General features: G+C 47.3%; 1 protein-coding gene and 1 gene segment (V, D, J or C); both read right to left on the reverse strand.

Annotated features, from left to right (window-relative positions):
* Positions 1-17,157, reverse strand: part of LOC102997136 (T cell receptor beta constant 1-like) — a 42,338-nt gene that overhangs the window by 13,263 nt on the left and 11,918 nt on the right.
* LOC103020906 (anionic trypsin) lies at positions 3,463-6,810 on the reverse strand. The gene is made up of 5 exons (XM_007184693.2): positions 6,771-6,810; positions 5,636-5,795; positions 4,408-4,661; positions 3,898-4,034; positions 3,463-3,615 (listed from the first exon to the last, which is right to left on the reverse strand). Exons 1-5 carry the CDS (start codon positions 6,808-6,810, stop codon positions 3,463-3,465), a joined length of 744 nt encoding a protein of 247 aa, XP_007184755.1.

Genomic DNA, 17,157 nt, shown 5'->3' on the forward strand with positions numbered 1-17,157 from the left:
AGTGGAGGAGACAGAGTATAAGGAAAATTAACATTTCTCAGTGTCAACTTTACTGTGTTGATTTTTGAGCCATAGATAGCTATTTTATTTTAAATAGATAACATAGCTATTATCTATTTTATTTTAAAGTAAAACAATAACATTTTAAAAGAAAAACAGCAGCAAAATACTGCTTTAAGTGATATTTTAAAATCTGCCACTAGAAAAAAAAGATACTTGTTTTATTTACAAACTCGTTTTTTCCAAAGAAGACCAGTTTATACAAGAAGCTGTTGTACTGTCTTGAATTTGCTCAGTGAGTCTGCAATCACCTAGGAGGCTCGTGAAAAATACATATTTCTGAGTAGTCCCCAGGATACTTTGAGCTCAAAATCTCTAGGTTTATTAATTTGCATTTAAATAAACAATTAAGCACAAAATGACCCTGGGTACTTCCACTTCTGCACCAGTCCTGGGACCCACTGCTTGTCCTTGAGGAGAAGGGCAGCTGTCAGCTGGAAGCACAGCAAAGTGCTGTCTGGTGGTGCGAGAGCTGGCCGCAACTGGCACGACTCCTAGAATTTAGGGAAAAAGGAAGAAGAGGAGACAGTCTGTTTATTTAACTCAGGAATAGTGACAGATCTCACAGTAGCCCAATAAAAGGCCATCAATTGCTTTTATCAATCGGAAGGTGGCAAGGCCTCTTCCTTGTTCCCTTTCCACATTGAGGAACTTTCATCAATGTACTGATTTACTTTGATCTAGTTCCATATGGTATTTTCCTTATTAACCCTTTTTGCCTGTCACTAATTTACTCCCTAAGAGTTTCCTTTTGACCATCTAGCTGGGGACTCTCATCCCGACTTGGACTTACAAAGAATACCACCCTGTCTTGGTTTCACAACTACTTTTTATCCTGATGGGGTTTGTCCCAGATCTTTGCCACTGTGTCACTCACTGTTAGTAGCCCAAGTGCCCACGAAGCTTTTTTTGGGGGGTTGGGGGGCGGGGTGAAAGGAGTTCAGACCAGTCAGGCAGGTGCCGAGTGAGGTCATTCATTGTCTTGGGCAGCAGGGGGAAGCCTTTCCTTATTTTTTGTTAGACCTAAGCGGCTGTACTCTCAGCACGGCCACCTGAGGGGGCGAGAAGAATGTGTATAGTGATCAGGGGACCCGAGGGGAAGCTGGTTAGTTACCTGTGCGCCTTTCTCAAGGTGTGTGTTGGGATGTAGGGAGGAGATACGCAAATAACACATATGTGTAATTTCTGAAAACTTTCAAGTCCGTTAATTGACCCATTTGAACCCAAACTTTGTCTCCTCATTTCCCCAGATTAAACTGAAATCTGAAGAGGCTAAAGGGCGCGGGATGAGGAGACAGGGCTGGAACCAGCACCCAGGCTTCCTCGCTTAAGTTCCGGGGGCTCTGCTGGGCACTGTACCTGAGCCGCTGGGGCCCCGCTCCTCAAGCAAGTTCATCTCCTGTAGCCAGACTGCGGGGCTCCCACCCACGCCCTCTACTTACATCTGTGGACCTTGGGCAAGTTACTGAACCTTTTTAAACTCCAGTCTCCTTATCTGTAAAGTGGGAATGATGATGACGATAAATAAAATAAAATCTCCCTTATGGAGCTCTTGTGAGACCTAAATAATACACGTAAAGTTTTATCACTGTGCCTGCATATAGTTAGTAAAGACGTTCGTGACTGTTGTTTTCACAGAGAGTACTGGTCTAGGGCTCTCTCTACCACACTGGTTCCCAAGCTCTGGCATCCCTCAGGATGACTTGGAAGTCTTGTTAAAAGCAAGCTGCTGGACTCCATCTTAGAATTTCTGACTCAGTAGGTCAAGGGTGGGGACCTAACAAGTTGCATTTCTCCTAAATTCCCAGGTGATTCTGGTGCTGTTGGTCCAGGGACCACACTCTGAGAATCATTCTTCTGGAAGGCTCTTCCTTTCTTCAGTACGTTTGCCTCCACTCCTAGCTCATCGTTCATTCATTTATTCAATCACGGCGTGCCTACCATAATCCAGATGTCGTTTAATCAGTAGATATACCAGGATGAGTAAGGCAAGATTTCTTCCGTGAGAAGCTCATGGTTGAAGGACAAGGTAGATACATCCATATACACTCAGCAGCACGAGCAGAACTGTGATAGAAGAAAGCATGGAAGAGAAGGAGGACTCCTTACTCAGACCAGAGGGTCCACGGGGCCAGGGCAGGGATGTGGAGAAGAGGATGGGGAGCAGGAAGAGTCAAAGGCTTTTCTGAAGAGGGTGAAGGGGTGGGTGGGAAGCGCGTCAAACCAGATGGACCAGTCGTGTCCAGAGCTAGAGGCCAGAGGTTCATGCTTGTTGGAGGAAACCCCCAGGACTTCTGAGCGTTGGAGCACAGCAGGGGAGGGGAGGGGTGAGGAGACGGAGGCTGGAAACATAGGCAGGGGCAGAGCAGGAAGAACCCTACGTCTCCACGATGAGGAGCTTGGCTTCTACTTCGAAAATGTGAGAGATCAGGAAAGGTATTAACCAGGAATCAAATAACGGGCCGGACCTCTCTGAGCGCAGGGTTAGAAGACGGGCAGGAGACCAGCACCCCACAGGAAGTGCTGTGAGGCAGGGGATGAGCTGGAGAGATGTTGAACAGCAGAGCTGATGGACCATAGTTGCAGCTGGAGAGCCCACGAGATGGGGTAGGGGAAGCAGGGGCTGGGCTTTGGGACCAGGCAAATAGGGACTCAAAACTCCAGATCTGCCATTTGCTGGATGAGGGATGTGGGTAAACTAATAACCTTCTCTGAACCTCTGTTTCCTTGTCTGTACTGCTGGAATAATAACCACCCCAGAGGGGAGAGGGAACTAAATCTGAAAGTGCCTATAAAGTACTCAGTATGGCGTATTCATGTCAGTACCATCACATGGGAAGAACAGAAGGCAGATTTCTCAGGAGCGTGAGGGATGGAGACCCAGGGAGCTCTTGTCTTCCTCAGACACATGAGATGGTCGTTGGGAAATAGGGGCCAATAGGGTCTCCCGCTGCCAGGAGAGAACACAAGCTGCGGCTCGGAGGGGACTCAGAAGAGGCCAAGGTGATTGGCACAGGTGCTTCCCTAGGTGTGGGTACCAGTGAGAGGAAGTACGGGATCTTACAGACCATGCCTACGTGTGCACACATCAGCACTGCACTCAAGACGCAGAGAAGTACCAAGGCCAATGCAGCCTTTCTGAAATGAATTTTCCTCTAGAAAACCTGCCCCTGATTATTATTTTCTGGATTCCTTCTCTTCACGTGCTGCTATACCAATGTGCCATGGAAGACACTTTGGGAAGTGGAGTACTCTGCTCATCTGTAAGGGGTAGGGCCCTGTCTGACCTCAGATGGGAGGAGATGTTTCCCAGAGTGAAGGGGCCGGAGGGAGCAGGTACAGGCCTGGGCAGTTAGAGCAGAGTCACTTTATTAGCATAATGATGGCAGAGGGGCGGGGGCTTTAGCTGTTGGCAGCGATGGTCTGCCGAATCCAGTTCACATAGTTGCAGACCTTGGTGTAGACCCCAGGCTTGCCCTTCTGGGCACAGCCAGAGCCCCAGGAAACAATGCCCTGGAGCTCTCCGTTGCAGGCCACAGGGCCGCCAGAGTCACCCTGGGGAGGAAGCGGTGGGACAAGGTTTATAAAGAGAGAAGAAAGGGGACCCAGAGCCACACACAGTCTGAACCTTACAAGACCCCGTTCCTGTCGGCTCTGTTGCTCCACATCTCTCCACAGTCTGAAGAGATGCCACACACACTAGCCTCCCTGGTTCCTCCACGGGACCACCGCCCAGGGACCTCCTCTACCAGCCCCACAGCCCTGGGCGTTCAAATCCCGTTCCCAGGGGGGCCTGTGTGTCTGGGCAGCGGTCTCAGAGCGGTAGGGTCAAGTCACCTGGCAGGAATCACTTCCTCCCTCGAGGAAGCCGGCGCAGACCATGTTGTCAGTGATCTGTCCAGGGTACGAGGCTTCACACTTGGCCTGACTCAGCAGTGGGGTGTCCAGGCACTGCAGCAGCTCGGGGTAGTTGACTTTGAGGAGCAGGAAGAGATCAAGGAAAGGAAAATGTGGGTCAGGCCAGGACGGGTTGGCAAGCCAGTGCTGAACCCTGAGGGTGGCCAGGAGAGGCCTCCAAGGAATGATGGGTTTCAGCTCCCAGAAAGCTCACTGCAGACCCCTCCCTAGAGGTGCTAATAGCAAGGGCTACATCTGTCCTGGCTTTTGATTCTTGGGCTCAACTCCTTGACACTTTGCGTCTCTCTGGTACCCAGCAGAGAGCCCTTCGTGTAGTAGGCACTTGATGTGAATTTGCAGACTGGAAGCAAAGGGGTCCCAGCTCAGGGGATGCTCAGTTCTGGGCAATGTGGGTAGGTTGGAGGGTGAAGTCGTGAGGGTCCCACTCACCTCCAGAGCTCAGGGTGTTGCCCCAGCCGGAGAGGAGGCACTGGGTGCCGGCGGGTGCGCAGGCGCTGGGCAGAGCTAAGGTAGACACCCGGGCATCAATGACCGCAGGCGAGGAGAGCTTGATCAACAAGATGTCATTGTTCAGAGTCCAGCTGTTGTAGTTGGGGTGGCGGATGATCTTGGCCGCGTCAATGAACTGCTCACGGCCCTCCAGGACGTCGATATTGTGTTCTCCCAGCCTCACCTGGATGCGGCTATTGCGGGCGAAGCACAGTAAAGGCCTTTTGTCCACATCCCTGCGTCCCCCAGGGTTTTCCCTGCTCGCAGGTGGTGGTGTGGGAATGTCACAGGGCAGTAGAGGGGCAGTGGGTCAGGGATGCCGTGAAGGGGTCCCGCTGGGGAGGCTCCTCCACTTGCTTTTCCAGCCGCCCTTCCCACGCCTCTCATGCATTCAGTGCCGTGGGTGCAACCGAGCCACTTCGAGTTCCCCGGGCATCCTTCATCCTCTGCAACCTTGCGAACTACACGCGGTGACTTCTACTCCCTCCGTTCTCGCTCTGCTAAGTGCCATCGTCCCGTATGATCTAATCCAGCGCTTCTCAAAGTGCAGCATCAGCCTCAGCTGGGAACTCATTCTCAGTTCCCACCCCAGACCTGCTGCATCAGAAACGCTGGGGGCGGGACCCAGCAATCTGTGTTTTAACAGGTCCTCCGGGTGATTCTTATGCGCACTCAGGTTTGCAAACCCTTGGTCTTGGCAGTGATTCTCAGCTCTGCCCAGAGAGGAGAACTGCCAGAGGCAGTTAAAAACTCCCCAATACTCAGACTCTCTTCCTAAAAATTCTGAGTCAAATAGGAACTAGGCATTTGTTTTTATTGTTTTTGTTTTTGTTTTAACATATCTCAGGTGGTTTTAACGTGTAGCCAACTGGCAAAGGTTACTTGTGTGAGGTCCTCGCCTGTTTTTCTCGCTGGCCATTCCTACCGCAAAATGGTCCGTCCCTGCTTTTATGACCCGCAGCCCTTGCTGTTTGATCTATTTATTTGGGGTGTCAGCGGCTTCCTATCAGGTGCCCCTCTTTACCCGCAGCTCCTGTGAGTCAGCTGCCATTGTCAACTTCTTCTCTTCCCCATCATCGTTCCCGACTTCAGCAACCCCCCACACAGACCCCGGCTCTTCCAGAGGGCCCTGGGCGGTGGGCTTTGTAGTCAGGGGCCCAGCACTTACGACTTGTAGCAGTGAGCCGCGGACACCACCCATCGGTCACTGATGAGGGAACCCCCGCAGAAGTGGTAGCCAGAGTTCAGGGACACCTGGTAGGGGACGGAATTCTCCGCGCAGGTGTAGCCCCCTATGATCTTGTCATCATCGTCCATGGGAAAAGCAACTTGAGACAGGAAGGGAGAAGCCAATTCAACAGGAGGGGTGGGGGTGGAGCCCAGAGCCCCGCGGCTGGACCTTGCTGATTGGGATTCCTGAAGGAGCACAGCGATGAGAGTGGGGACGGAAGGGAGCATCGCCGGCTTGTCTCACAGGAGGCAGTTCTCCCGAGTTGCTCTGTGTGCCTGCAGGGCACAGAGCTCGGCACCCTGCAGGGGCTCAGGCCCAGACCTCCACTGGGGCCAGGGCAAGGACAAGAAATGCCCCTCACAGTGCATTCCGTGCGATAGGGTCTGAATGGGGTCCTCTCACCCACCGAATGCTTCTTTCTCTCTCTTACTCACCACCAGTCTACTCCCCACTGCAATTTCAGCCCCAGCTTGTCATGATGGGATGGCCTAGGTAGGAAGATCTGACTGCGAAGCCCTGGCTGTACCCAGCTCCTCCCCTAGCTCACATCTGCGCAGCGAGGCCGGGGACCCACTGCGCGGGACAAAGGTAGTTACGGTTATCGGCCAATAGAACAGTGATTTGCAGCTGTGGCTTTACATCCGGGCATCTGCAAACTACCTGGGAAGCTTAAAAAGTCAATGCATGGGCCACACCCCAGGCCAATTAATAAGACTAGAATGAGTCATCTTTCCACCTCCCCAGGTGCATCCGAGGTTAGGGACAGCTACCGTGGAGCTATCCTAGAGCCTCAAGTCCTGGCTCATTTCACAAACCATCCCCACCTGGTCTCCCTTTCTCGCCTCTCCCAACAAAGCCCCAAAATTGATGGATGAGGGAGATGGGAGTGGAGTCCGGCAGAAGGTGAGAGAATGAGGCTTAAAGAGAGCCCCAGAGTGGGAAGGAGGGGTGCTGGACAGGGAAGGTAGGATCTCAGCACACAGGGAGAACAGGAAAGGTAGCAGGAATGGTGGAGCGTGTATCTCTCCCAGGACAGGGGCAAATGGGGCCCAAAGCAACGCATGGGACTCACCGGCAGCTCCCACAAAGGCAAGAATCAGCAGTGGATTCATGGTGGAGAAGTGTAGTTGAGTGGCTGATGGAGAGCCTTTATACCTCCCGAGGAGAGGGAGTGGGTGTGTAGGTGAGGGTGGAGGGTCACCACACCCCAACCCCGTACAAACACACCTGCAGCTTTCCTTTTCCTGGAGTCTTGCATCAGTTCTACTATGTTTGGCCACTCTGTGGATTCATGGCTTGTGGGTGATAAGGAAACAGCTTCTGAGGACAAGGAGGAAGACAAGCTGATTCCGAGGAGGACTCTGGGTTGAGGGAAACAGGGAAAGCTGAGACCCCACATATCACAGCTGGGCCTCCTTAAGCTGAGGAGGTGAGGCTTAGGAGGAGGGAGAGTGACCTGGGCCCCTGAGAATCCTCTGACCTCGTGGAGCTTTACTCGACTAACTTGAAGGAAGGGCTGATATTTGTAGCAAACTTGGCTGCTCAGTATCCTGGTCCCACGGGAGGAAAGAAGTCTTGACTAAGTCATACTTGTAAACGTGAAGACCCTTCTCAAGTCTAAACCACTGGGTAGGAAGGTCAGATCCAAAGCCTTGGGGAACCAGGATCCCAACATCAAGAGGTGATGAGATGGGGGAGGCAGAGTTTCTTGTGAGTCTGGGCTTTCGAACTGGCTTCCTTCCTACCAAGGCTTGTGGAAAGGGGGACATTTGGAAGGAGGAGGGTCCAAGGGGTAAGTAGGTATTTACCTGATACATTGGGGGACACGGAAGACCACTACCACATTGCTCCTCTTCCTCACTATCAAGACACTGGTCTTTCTCATCGCCCATGCTGCCATGGGTTCTCTTTAAGCAGCCTCCTGGTCACCATGGGAATCTGCCCTGACGGTGATGAAGATTGCCACCACCTGCTAGGAGCTTGCTAGCCTGAGCTAGAATTATATGCTCCAGATCAGATATTAGAAAAAGTTTGAACAATGGTAAATTTGGGTCCTGATCAGGGAAACAGCAGTAGGTGGAGAAATTGGCACATGATAAAGGTTGAGTATTGGGTGATTGAAAACAACATTGAAGGTGGGGGAGTTCTGGAATTTTCTATTTTTGATGCAGTGGGACTATTTTGCTGGGCTCAGTGCAGAGTGGATCTTGCCAGAAATGATCTCAATTTGCAAACTGCCATAGTCATCAAGACACAGCTCTGTAATTTATTGAGGCACAACCTGGCCAGAGGGGTAGAGATGTAACTGGTGTCTGTGCTTGAGTCTAATGACGTGAACCAGGTCGAGGAGCCTTCCCATGATGAAGCTTTTCCTTCTCAGCTCTTCTGAGCTCAGGGTTCCTGAGAGGCAGGAGTGGGCAGAGTTCACATACGAATTCTCAGAAAGGTAAATATGAGTGAATGTTCTGGAAATGGTGAACAAAGTCAGAAAAGCTCAGAAGTCTGGTGGTGAGCCAGGAAGTAGGCTGGAGGGATAGAGTAAATGGAAACAGAATTAATTGGGGGAGATGCAGGTGGGGCTTGTGGGTGGAGAGGGACCCACAGGCTGTCTTCTGATTCAGTGCCTGGCACGGCTGGAAGCCAGCTTCTCCAGGACAGGACACCCAGAGCTCTGAGCTCTCCCCATCCTCACTGCACACCCTCTAATACCTGATGGGCTCATATCTAGGCAGGAATACTGCTATATTTGTACAGTGCCTGACAGCTTTTAAATGAAAGAGCTTTCACTCACACAAGTAGCAGTGGTATGCTGATTTTCATTTGTGTTGAGTTTCAAGTTTCAGTTTTCATAAATGTTTTAATCTTGAGGTGTGCAGAACAAGATTATTTCCATTTACAGAGGATGAGACTGAGAATCAGAAAGATTTTGTCTTGTCCGAGAATACAGATCTAAAACTGGCAGAGCTGGCCTCAAGGCTACTGGAAGACGGGGAAAGTACTGTGAAGCATGGGAATCGCTGCAGATGGCAGCTAAGGGGTCAAGTCAAGGGACAAACTACCTCCGGATCCCTCCTGATGCTTGCCTCCCTGGCAGAAAGAGAAGCTTGAATTAATCTTCCACCTGGCACCTGGCCTCACAGCCCTATCTTGCCATGGCCTTGGGCCCCTCTGGGCCACGTTGAAGGCACAGGTAGCTCGCTCAGGTTGTGGAGTCTCCATAATAGAGGCTTTTTCATAAATATCATGAAATATGCTATTTTGTTTTGTCCCCATGTTGTGGGGTCTTCATAGGAAGCCTTGCCTTAGAGGATAAGGAGAGACTCTTGCTGTAGATACCAGTATGCCCTGGACAGGTACGGGGAGGTGATCTTTGGTAGAAGATAGGAAATTATCCTGGGAAAAGGGAGAAAGTTTTTGAATTGGTGCTTTGTGGCTCTGACTCTGTCTGAAAGGGAACCCCCAACTGCTTGGGCTTTTCTGTGTCTAAAGCCTTAAGACTAGCCTTCTCCTGATGGTTTGCGCTCCCCCTTAGAATCAACTATCACAACCACAATACAGTATGAGGTGAGTTTTGGTCAAAGTATCAGGAGTCACCTTACAGGCAGAGAAAATAGATATAGGTGGAAACCATTACCTCATACTCTAGGCTCAGATGTGTAGGTTGGATTCCGGTGCACATTTGCCCAAATTCAATTTGAATAAGTCTCTGCAGCACTTGGCACTCTCCATTCTGAATTTTGGATTCCTTTGTCTATTTCTCTAAGACGTTCTCCTAGGACTTCCTTGGTGGTGCAGTGTTTAAGAATCCGCCTGCCAATGCGGGGGACATGGGTCCGAGCCCTGGTCCGGGAAGATCCTACATGCCTCAGGGCAACTAAGCTCGTGCGCCACAACTACTGAGCCTGCGCTCTAGAGCCCGTGAGCCACAACTACTGAAGCCCGCGCGCCTAGAGCCTGTGCTCCGCAACAAGAGAAGCCACCGCAATGAGAAGCCCGCCCAACGCAACGAAGAGTAGCCCCCCCTCGCCGCAACTAGAGAAAGCCCGCGCACAGGAACGAAGACTCAATGCAGCCGAAAATAAATTAATTAATTAATTAAAAAAAAAAACATTCTCTTGGTTGATTTTTAGCTCTTGGCACATCAAGCCACTGGCTTTTCATTATGGTAATCGTGGATCATTTCTGTGCGCTTTACTACACCAAATGTGTGTGAGTCTTTCATGGACCTTTTTCACTTTATTATCACAACCACCTATGGGGTTGCCATTTTATAGATGACAAGATGAGCTTTATAGAGGTGAAGTAACTTTCTCAAGGTCACACAGCCAGTAAGCTGTAGAGATGGGATTTAAGCATGGCAGCCCAACTCCAGAGCCTGTAAATTCTACCACAGAACGTTTGGCTTCCCTTCCCCTTATTTGATCCTCACACAGCCTCATGAGTTGGGCAACAGATACCATTTTCTCCTTTTTACCAATGAAAAATCTAAAGCTAAGAGGTTAAGTGACTTCTCCAGGGTGACCCCGCTAAGGAATCCATAAATGACACCAGAACCTTTCCCTGTGGAAGCTAAGTTCATTCCCATCATGTTGCTACATAGTGGAGTCTTTCAGATCTCCTATTGGTCTGAAAAGTAGATTTTTGTCAGATTCCAAATCGTTAGTTTCTTTTTAAAAAATACTTCCCTCCCCCAGCGCCCCAGCTCAGGTATTTCTCCTCAGCTCTTAGTCAACTCCTCCTTGGCCCCCAGGGTCATTTACTACCTCCAACCAGATTGGCAAATTCTCTGCTGTCTTTCCTCCAAACTCCCAACTCCTTCCCGCCTCCATCATTTTTTCTAAACTACATATTTTGCCCATTGTGCAATTTCTCTTTATCCACTAAGAACTATTTTCTTGAATGTTGCAGCCTGGGAATCACTGAATCTGGATAGTGAAGGGGTGGTCTGTGTGATCCAAAAACACTGAAGGGTGAGACAGAGGCTAGAGGCACAGACTGGTCATTGGCTGGTTGGCCAAATGGAGTAGTCTGTTCCTCCTCGCCACCCCCCTCCTGCTCCCCACCTTGAAGCAAGGAAGATGGGTACGTCTACTTGCATATTTTATCTAGTCTTCAGGCTGATATAGAGGGGCGAATGGGGGAGTCTCTAGCAATTGAAGCTTTTTATCTAAAGATAGATTGGTTCCTATACTATAATGGTCTTTTTGTTCACATTTCAGTCATTCCTTGTCTCATCCCTGGGCTTATTAATGCTGCTTAAGTGACTCCAGAGTCTACTGAAGAGTACTCAGAGGAGAGCCAGTAAGGAGTTTGGGAGGAATACCCACGTGGCTGTGATTGTAGCAGCCATGACTTGTACCATGATACTCAGAGTTGAATAAATGACAGGTGTATTTACTTTTCTAAATCATATTAGATCCAGATTGAGCCCTACAAGTCAAGTTCAGTGGTAAGCCCAGTCAACTGAGCTCCCTCCACTCATTTAGCTTTTAAAAACTCTAGACTCTGTTGTCCATTTGGAAGGCAGCCAACTGGTCAGCCCACTTCCTATAGGCCGACCTATCCAGGAGGATCTTCAAAAGGCTCCCAAGTCTCAGAACTGAGTGTTCAGTCCACACAGGAACCAACACAGCTCCAAACTGAGGACCGTCCAAGTTCAGGGCCACTGTGTTTGAGCAGATTCTGGGCTTGCCTCTCTAGAACCCATCATATCTGTTCCCTTTCCCAGCCTGGGGGTGGGGCGGAGCATAGGGAGCTGGCACACGTTTTTGGGCCACCATTCTACCTAAGCAGAAAGGTGAAAGCCTCTGTTCCCTCCCTGTTAGAACAATCTAGTTCTTTTTTTTTTTTTTAACAAACTCTTTCTCTTTACCAAGGGCCGTTAATATCTGCGTCATTTTTTTTTAATTTTATTTATTTATTTTTTTGACTGTGTTGGGTCTTCGTTTCTGTGCGAGGGCTTTCTCTAGTTGTGGCAAGTGGGGGCCACTCTTCATCGTGGTGCGTGGGCCTCTCACTATCGCGGCCTCTGTTTTTGCAGAGCACAGGCTGCAGACGCGCAGGCTCAGCAGTTGTGGCTCACGGGCCTTGTTGCTCCGCGGCATGTGGGATCTTCCCAGACCAGGGCTCGAACTCGTGTCCCCTGCATTAGCAGGCAGATTCTCAACCACTGCGCCACCAGGGAAGCCCCTAGTTCTTTTTTAATGGCCTTACATTGCCTGAACTCAAATGCTTTTTGTAGAGTTTTTTCTCCAGGGAAGTCCACATGGCTTCGCAAATTTTTCTCTTTTCTGCTGAATCATATTTATTTGCTCAATGTATTAGTTTGCTAGGGCTGCCATAACAAAATACCACAGAAATCTATTTTCTCACAGTTCTGGAAGCTAGAAGTCCACAATCAAGGTGTTCATAAAAGAAACTTTCACATATTGAGGTATGGAGAAGTCATTCTGGCTTATACATGAGTTAATTTGAATTTTATGCTAACTAAAACAGCCTGTTTGTGGCCTATCAGCCATACACTGTACATCTGCTTTAATTATTAAAGAAAAGGGCACATTGACTGGAAGTAAAAATGTCTATGTTAAAAAATAAAATGCCTCTTTTCCTGGGACACCAGCGCTGATATTCCTTCGATGATAAGACACCTTCTCAGGGACCAAGGACATACTGACTCACTGTACGTGTTGATGTTTTTTTTAAACCTTGAAGGAATGTACCCCTGACTTGCTTAATGTTCTTTGTTCTGACAAGATATAAAACTGGGTTGAAAACCATGCTTCTCCGGAGCAGTTCCTCAGAGCTATCTGAGAGGCTGTCTTCTGGGCTATAGTCCTCAGCTTGGCTCAAATAAAACTTGTTTCTATTCCTATTACAGATTGTGTATTGATTATTTTCGTCGACAGTGTCCACAGGGTTGTTTTCTACTGAGGCCTCTCTCTCCTTGGCTGGCAGGTGACCTTCTTCTAACTGTGTTCTCATGTCGCCTTTCCTCTGGGGCACATCCCTGGTGTCTCTCCGCTTATGTCCTAATCTTTTCTGATAAGGACACCAGCCAGACTGGATTAAGGTCCACTCTAATGCCCTCATTTAAATTATTTCTTTAAAGATCCTATCTCCAAATACAGTTACACTCTGAGGGACTGGGGGTTAGGACTGCAGCATAGGAATTTTGGAGGAACACAGTTCAGTCCATAACACTAACTAAATATTTACTGAATTCCTGTGATGTTCCTGTAATTTCTCTAAGCTTTATGGAAACAGCAATGAAGAAGACACAAAAGGTCCTTGCTTTCATGGCATCTATGTGTATTTATGCGCGTTCGTGTCCACACATATGTAAGGAGGTATAGCTATGAGAGGCAGACAGTAAATTAAAAATGTACATATACATATAAAATGTGTATATAATGCATACAGTTGACCTTTGAACAACATGGGGTTTGAAATGCACTGGTCTGCTTATACATGGATTTTTTTTTTCCAATAAATACTATAATATTACACGATCTGAGGTTGGTTGAATGCACAGATGTGGAACTTCGGCTACAGAGGGCCACCTATAAAGTTATACATGGGTTTTCAACTGTGCAGAGGGTTAGTGCCCTTAACCTGCACCTTGTTCAAGGATCAACTGTATATTTATATCAGACTATGGTGATTAGATGTTATTAAAATAGGATAAAGTGATAATAAATGTGAGTAACTGGTGGCTGGGTCCACAAGTGCTATATTAGGTAAGAAGGTCAGGAAAGCTGTCTTAGGGGAGATAGTATTTGAGTTGAGAACCTGAATAAGAAGATGCCAGCCCTGTGAAGGTGGGGTAAGCAGGGCTTTCATCATTCCCTGCTGAGTCTATAACAGAAATAAATTGACACATACAACCACTGCTTTTTAAATTAAATTACCCTATCATCTAGCATATGGATATTTACCTTGCTATTAATTTTAATTGTAAAAACTGATATTTAAAGGATGGTCAGCAATACACTGAAATATTCTTATCAGTTAATGTAAAGTATATTTTTTGACATGAAATATTGTTGGCTTAAGAGAATAAATGATAAAATACATATCATATGATCTAATTTTATTTAAATGGGTGATTTTAATTTTCCTCAGTTTAATAAACTGTGTATTTCAGAAAAAAACATGCATTTATTTTGTTATTAAAATAGCTAAAATAAAGAGAAACAACTATAATAATAAATAAAATTTTCCCAGAGAGGGCAATACCTAACCTTGAGGATGGAATTGTTAGTGGTAAAATTTCATGTATCGGGCTTCCCTGGTGGCGCAGTGGTTGAGAATCTGCCTGCCAATGCAGGGGACACGGGTTCGAGCTCTGGTCTGGGAAGATCCCACATGCCGCGGAGCAACTAGGCCCGTGAGCCACAATTACTGAGCCTGCGCGTCTGGAGCCTGTGCTCCGCAACAAGAGAGGCCGCGATAGTGAGAAGCCCGCGCACCGCGATGAAGAGTGGTCCCCACTTGCCGCGACTAGAGAAAGCCCTCGCACAGAAACGAAGACCCAGCACAGCCAAAAATAAATAAATTAATTAATTAATTAATTTTTTAAACAAAAGTATTCAAAAAAAAAAATTTCATGTATCACAGTGAGAAATAAATTTAACTAGTAACTAAATTGTGTGTTTTGTCTCTACCAGGCACAGTGTGATGCTGTTTACATGGATGACTTCATCTCATTCTTATAATAATCCTCACGCCTTTCTTTTTTGGCATCATTATTATCCTTATTTTATATATGAAAATATTATATATATGTATATGAAATTGTGTAACTTGTCAAGGTCACACCTGGTGATAAAGCAGTGGAGTCAAGTTTTAAGCTCAGGTCTGCCTGGGAACAGAAATCAAGCCCCTAACCACAGTGTTTTACTGCTCCTTAGGAGAAAAGTTTGCCATTATATAGGAAGATGCTCACACCCCAAGGCTTATTTGTAGGTGAATTTGCCCATTTCCTAGGGAGCAGGGAACAGGAGGGTAAACTAGCACTTTTGATCCATGTGGTCAAGTGGGTGCACACGTGGATCCCTGCGAGCTAGAGAATCAGCATGTGTAGAAACCGGGTAAGACCCACTGGAAACTGTACAGCACTAGGGGCGTGATGGGAATCGCTTCTTCATAAAGCCAGGATACAGGAAAAGCTACACACTTAGTGAAAGGGCAAACTAAAAAAAATAACCCCACAGGCAATTGACAAGGACTATTCTTTTTCTTGGTCTTGGCTTTGGGTGGAGGATTAAAAACAGCTTCCTCTGAATATTCATGGCCACTGAGTAGTCAGCCCTTTGGGGTTTGGCATAGACACTGTATGGCCAAGAAGATGGACACTGAGAATTATAAAGGAAAACATCAGGTCTGTTGCATCCCAATTGCGTGACAGAGGCAAAAATAAATATTTCCTGGAAAGCCCACCTTTACTCCAGGATTTAGGGAATTCCCAAAGATAAATTTTATAATATCAAATTACACAATGCTCAAGGAAATAAGCCACCCTGAGTGAGAAGCAGCAGAAACCACAAGAAAACCAGGTGCATAAAGTCATCAGATGTTGGCACGAACAGATAAAAATTCCAAGTGTAAGTCTGATATCCTTAAAGAAATAAAATAACTGAAAAATACATGACGAGCAAGATTCTTCAAAAATGACTGCTCATATTTGTAGAAAGACCCAATAGATTTCCTAGAAATGAAAATATATTTTAAATTAAAAAGTCAATTGAAAAAAAAAAGTCAGTTGAAAGGTGAAATGGCTTAATGGAGTTGAGGTGTGAATTAGTAACTAGGACAGAGAGTCTAAAGGAATTACCCCTAACACAGCACAGAGAAGCAAAAAGAGGAAAAATGTGAATGAATGGCTAGAATTTAGATGATACTGGGAAAGTTGAACACAGGCTAGATCTATTCTTCAGGACTGAAGTTCTGGCCCTTGCGAAGATTTTCCTTTACCACTACGTTTCAGAACCATACTTATGTTAAACTGTAATGATCATTCCAGAATAAAATGCAACCCTACCCAGAAAACAGCCCCATAGTTTTTCAGCTAAAAATAGGGAATTCCCACAAAACCTTGAGTACGGATTGAGGGTAGGGTGGGTGTGGAATGGGAGTGTGGACCATGAAACTGGGACTTGCTCTTGAAATCAAAGTGTGCCTCCTTCCAGCTATGCTTGAATCTTGTCTTAATTATACATTTTCCACTGAATAACAGAATACTCTGTGTGTGTTCAACTTTACAGTTTTGCAAATCAACTAACACCCAGTTCTGAATGCCATAAGGCATTTAGTAAAAAGCCAGGAGCAGCTTTTCAAAGGAAGAATAGTTGTTGCCAGGTAGAAGACAGTATGGCTTTACACCAAAACTCTTTGCATCTGCCTTGTGATTCTCTTACTGGGGAATGCCACGAGCTCTACAGAGCAGCCCTATCAGCCATGGGCACTTCAAGAATAACTGAGCTACTTGGTCTATGGCCCAGGTGGCTGGGAAGCTTACATCATCGCCTCATTCTGCTACAGAACTCTGTCTTGCACTGGCCCAGCCTTACAGATTACACAGTAAATGGACCAGAGTAGCACACCCAACTGTAGTATATGTTAACTCCGAAATCCAGAAAGTCCCATGAAGCATTGCACCTCTTTCTCCACAGCAGATGATGTAAGATGCAGCAGCTTGCCCCTCACTTTGGAGGACATTCCAACATATCTCACACCTCTGGACTACTCAGAAGCTCACCAAATTGGCAGGTCCCTGAATTTTTGCAGATTTACATTGGTCTGGCATGCATATGTCATACCAAGGCATCTAGAGTGCTTTATAATTTCCATTCACCAAGAACAATCAGCATAATGCCGTCAGTGTAATGGACCAGTATGCTATCAAGATGACTAAGGGCCTTCTAAACTATATCGATAGACAACAGGCTAAATATAGCCTTGAGATAAAATACTTAAAGGGTATTTCTGACTGTGCCACTTGAAGGCAAATTGTATCTGATTGTCTTTACTGAATATTTCTAAACATTCCTCTGGAAGACATTTTATCCTCAACCTCCAGTAGCAACTCTTCCTGTCTGTGGATGGGGCCCTCCAGCGGATCCTACCAATTCTCTCCCCATCCCAGCCTACCCATTCACACCCATCCCCACCCACCAGTGCACAGGCAGCTGCATCTGCCCTAGGGCTGCGGTTTCCCCCCTCCAGCCTGCTTCCCAGGGTTCTCAGGCTCACCTGGATGGAGCCGGGTAGGAGGGAGCAGGGGTTCTTGCTGAGACCTTTGATCTGTGCCCACCACGGTGTCTCCAGCGCTGCAGAAATAAGAGCTGCTGTCTTCGGGGCTCACGTTGCTCACAGTTAGAGTTGAGACGTCAGGTGTGGGCGGCGAATGGGAAACTTGTCCTTGGTAAGCCCACTCTCATAAGTGGCCTCAGAGCCCTGAT

Source organism: Balaenoptera acutorostrata, chromosome 7 (genome assembly GCF_949987535.1).
Source record: "Balaenoptera acutorostrata chromosome 7, mBalAcu1.1, whole genome shotgun sequence".
Classification (NCBI taxonomy): Eukaryota; Metazoa; Chordata; class Mammalia; order Artiodactyla; family Balaenopteridae; genus Balaenoptera; species Balaenoptera acutorostrata.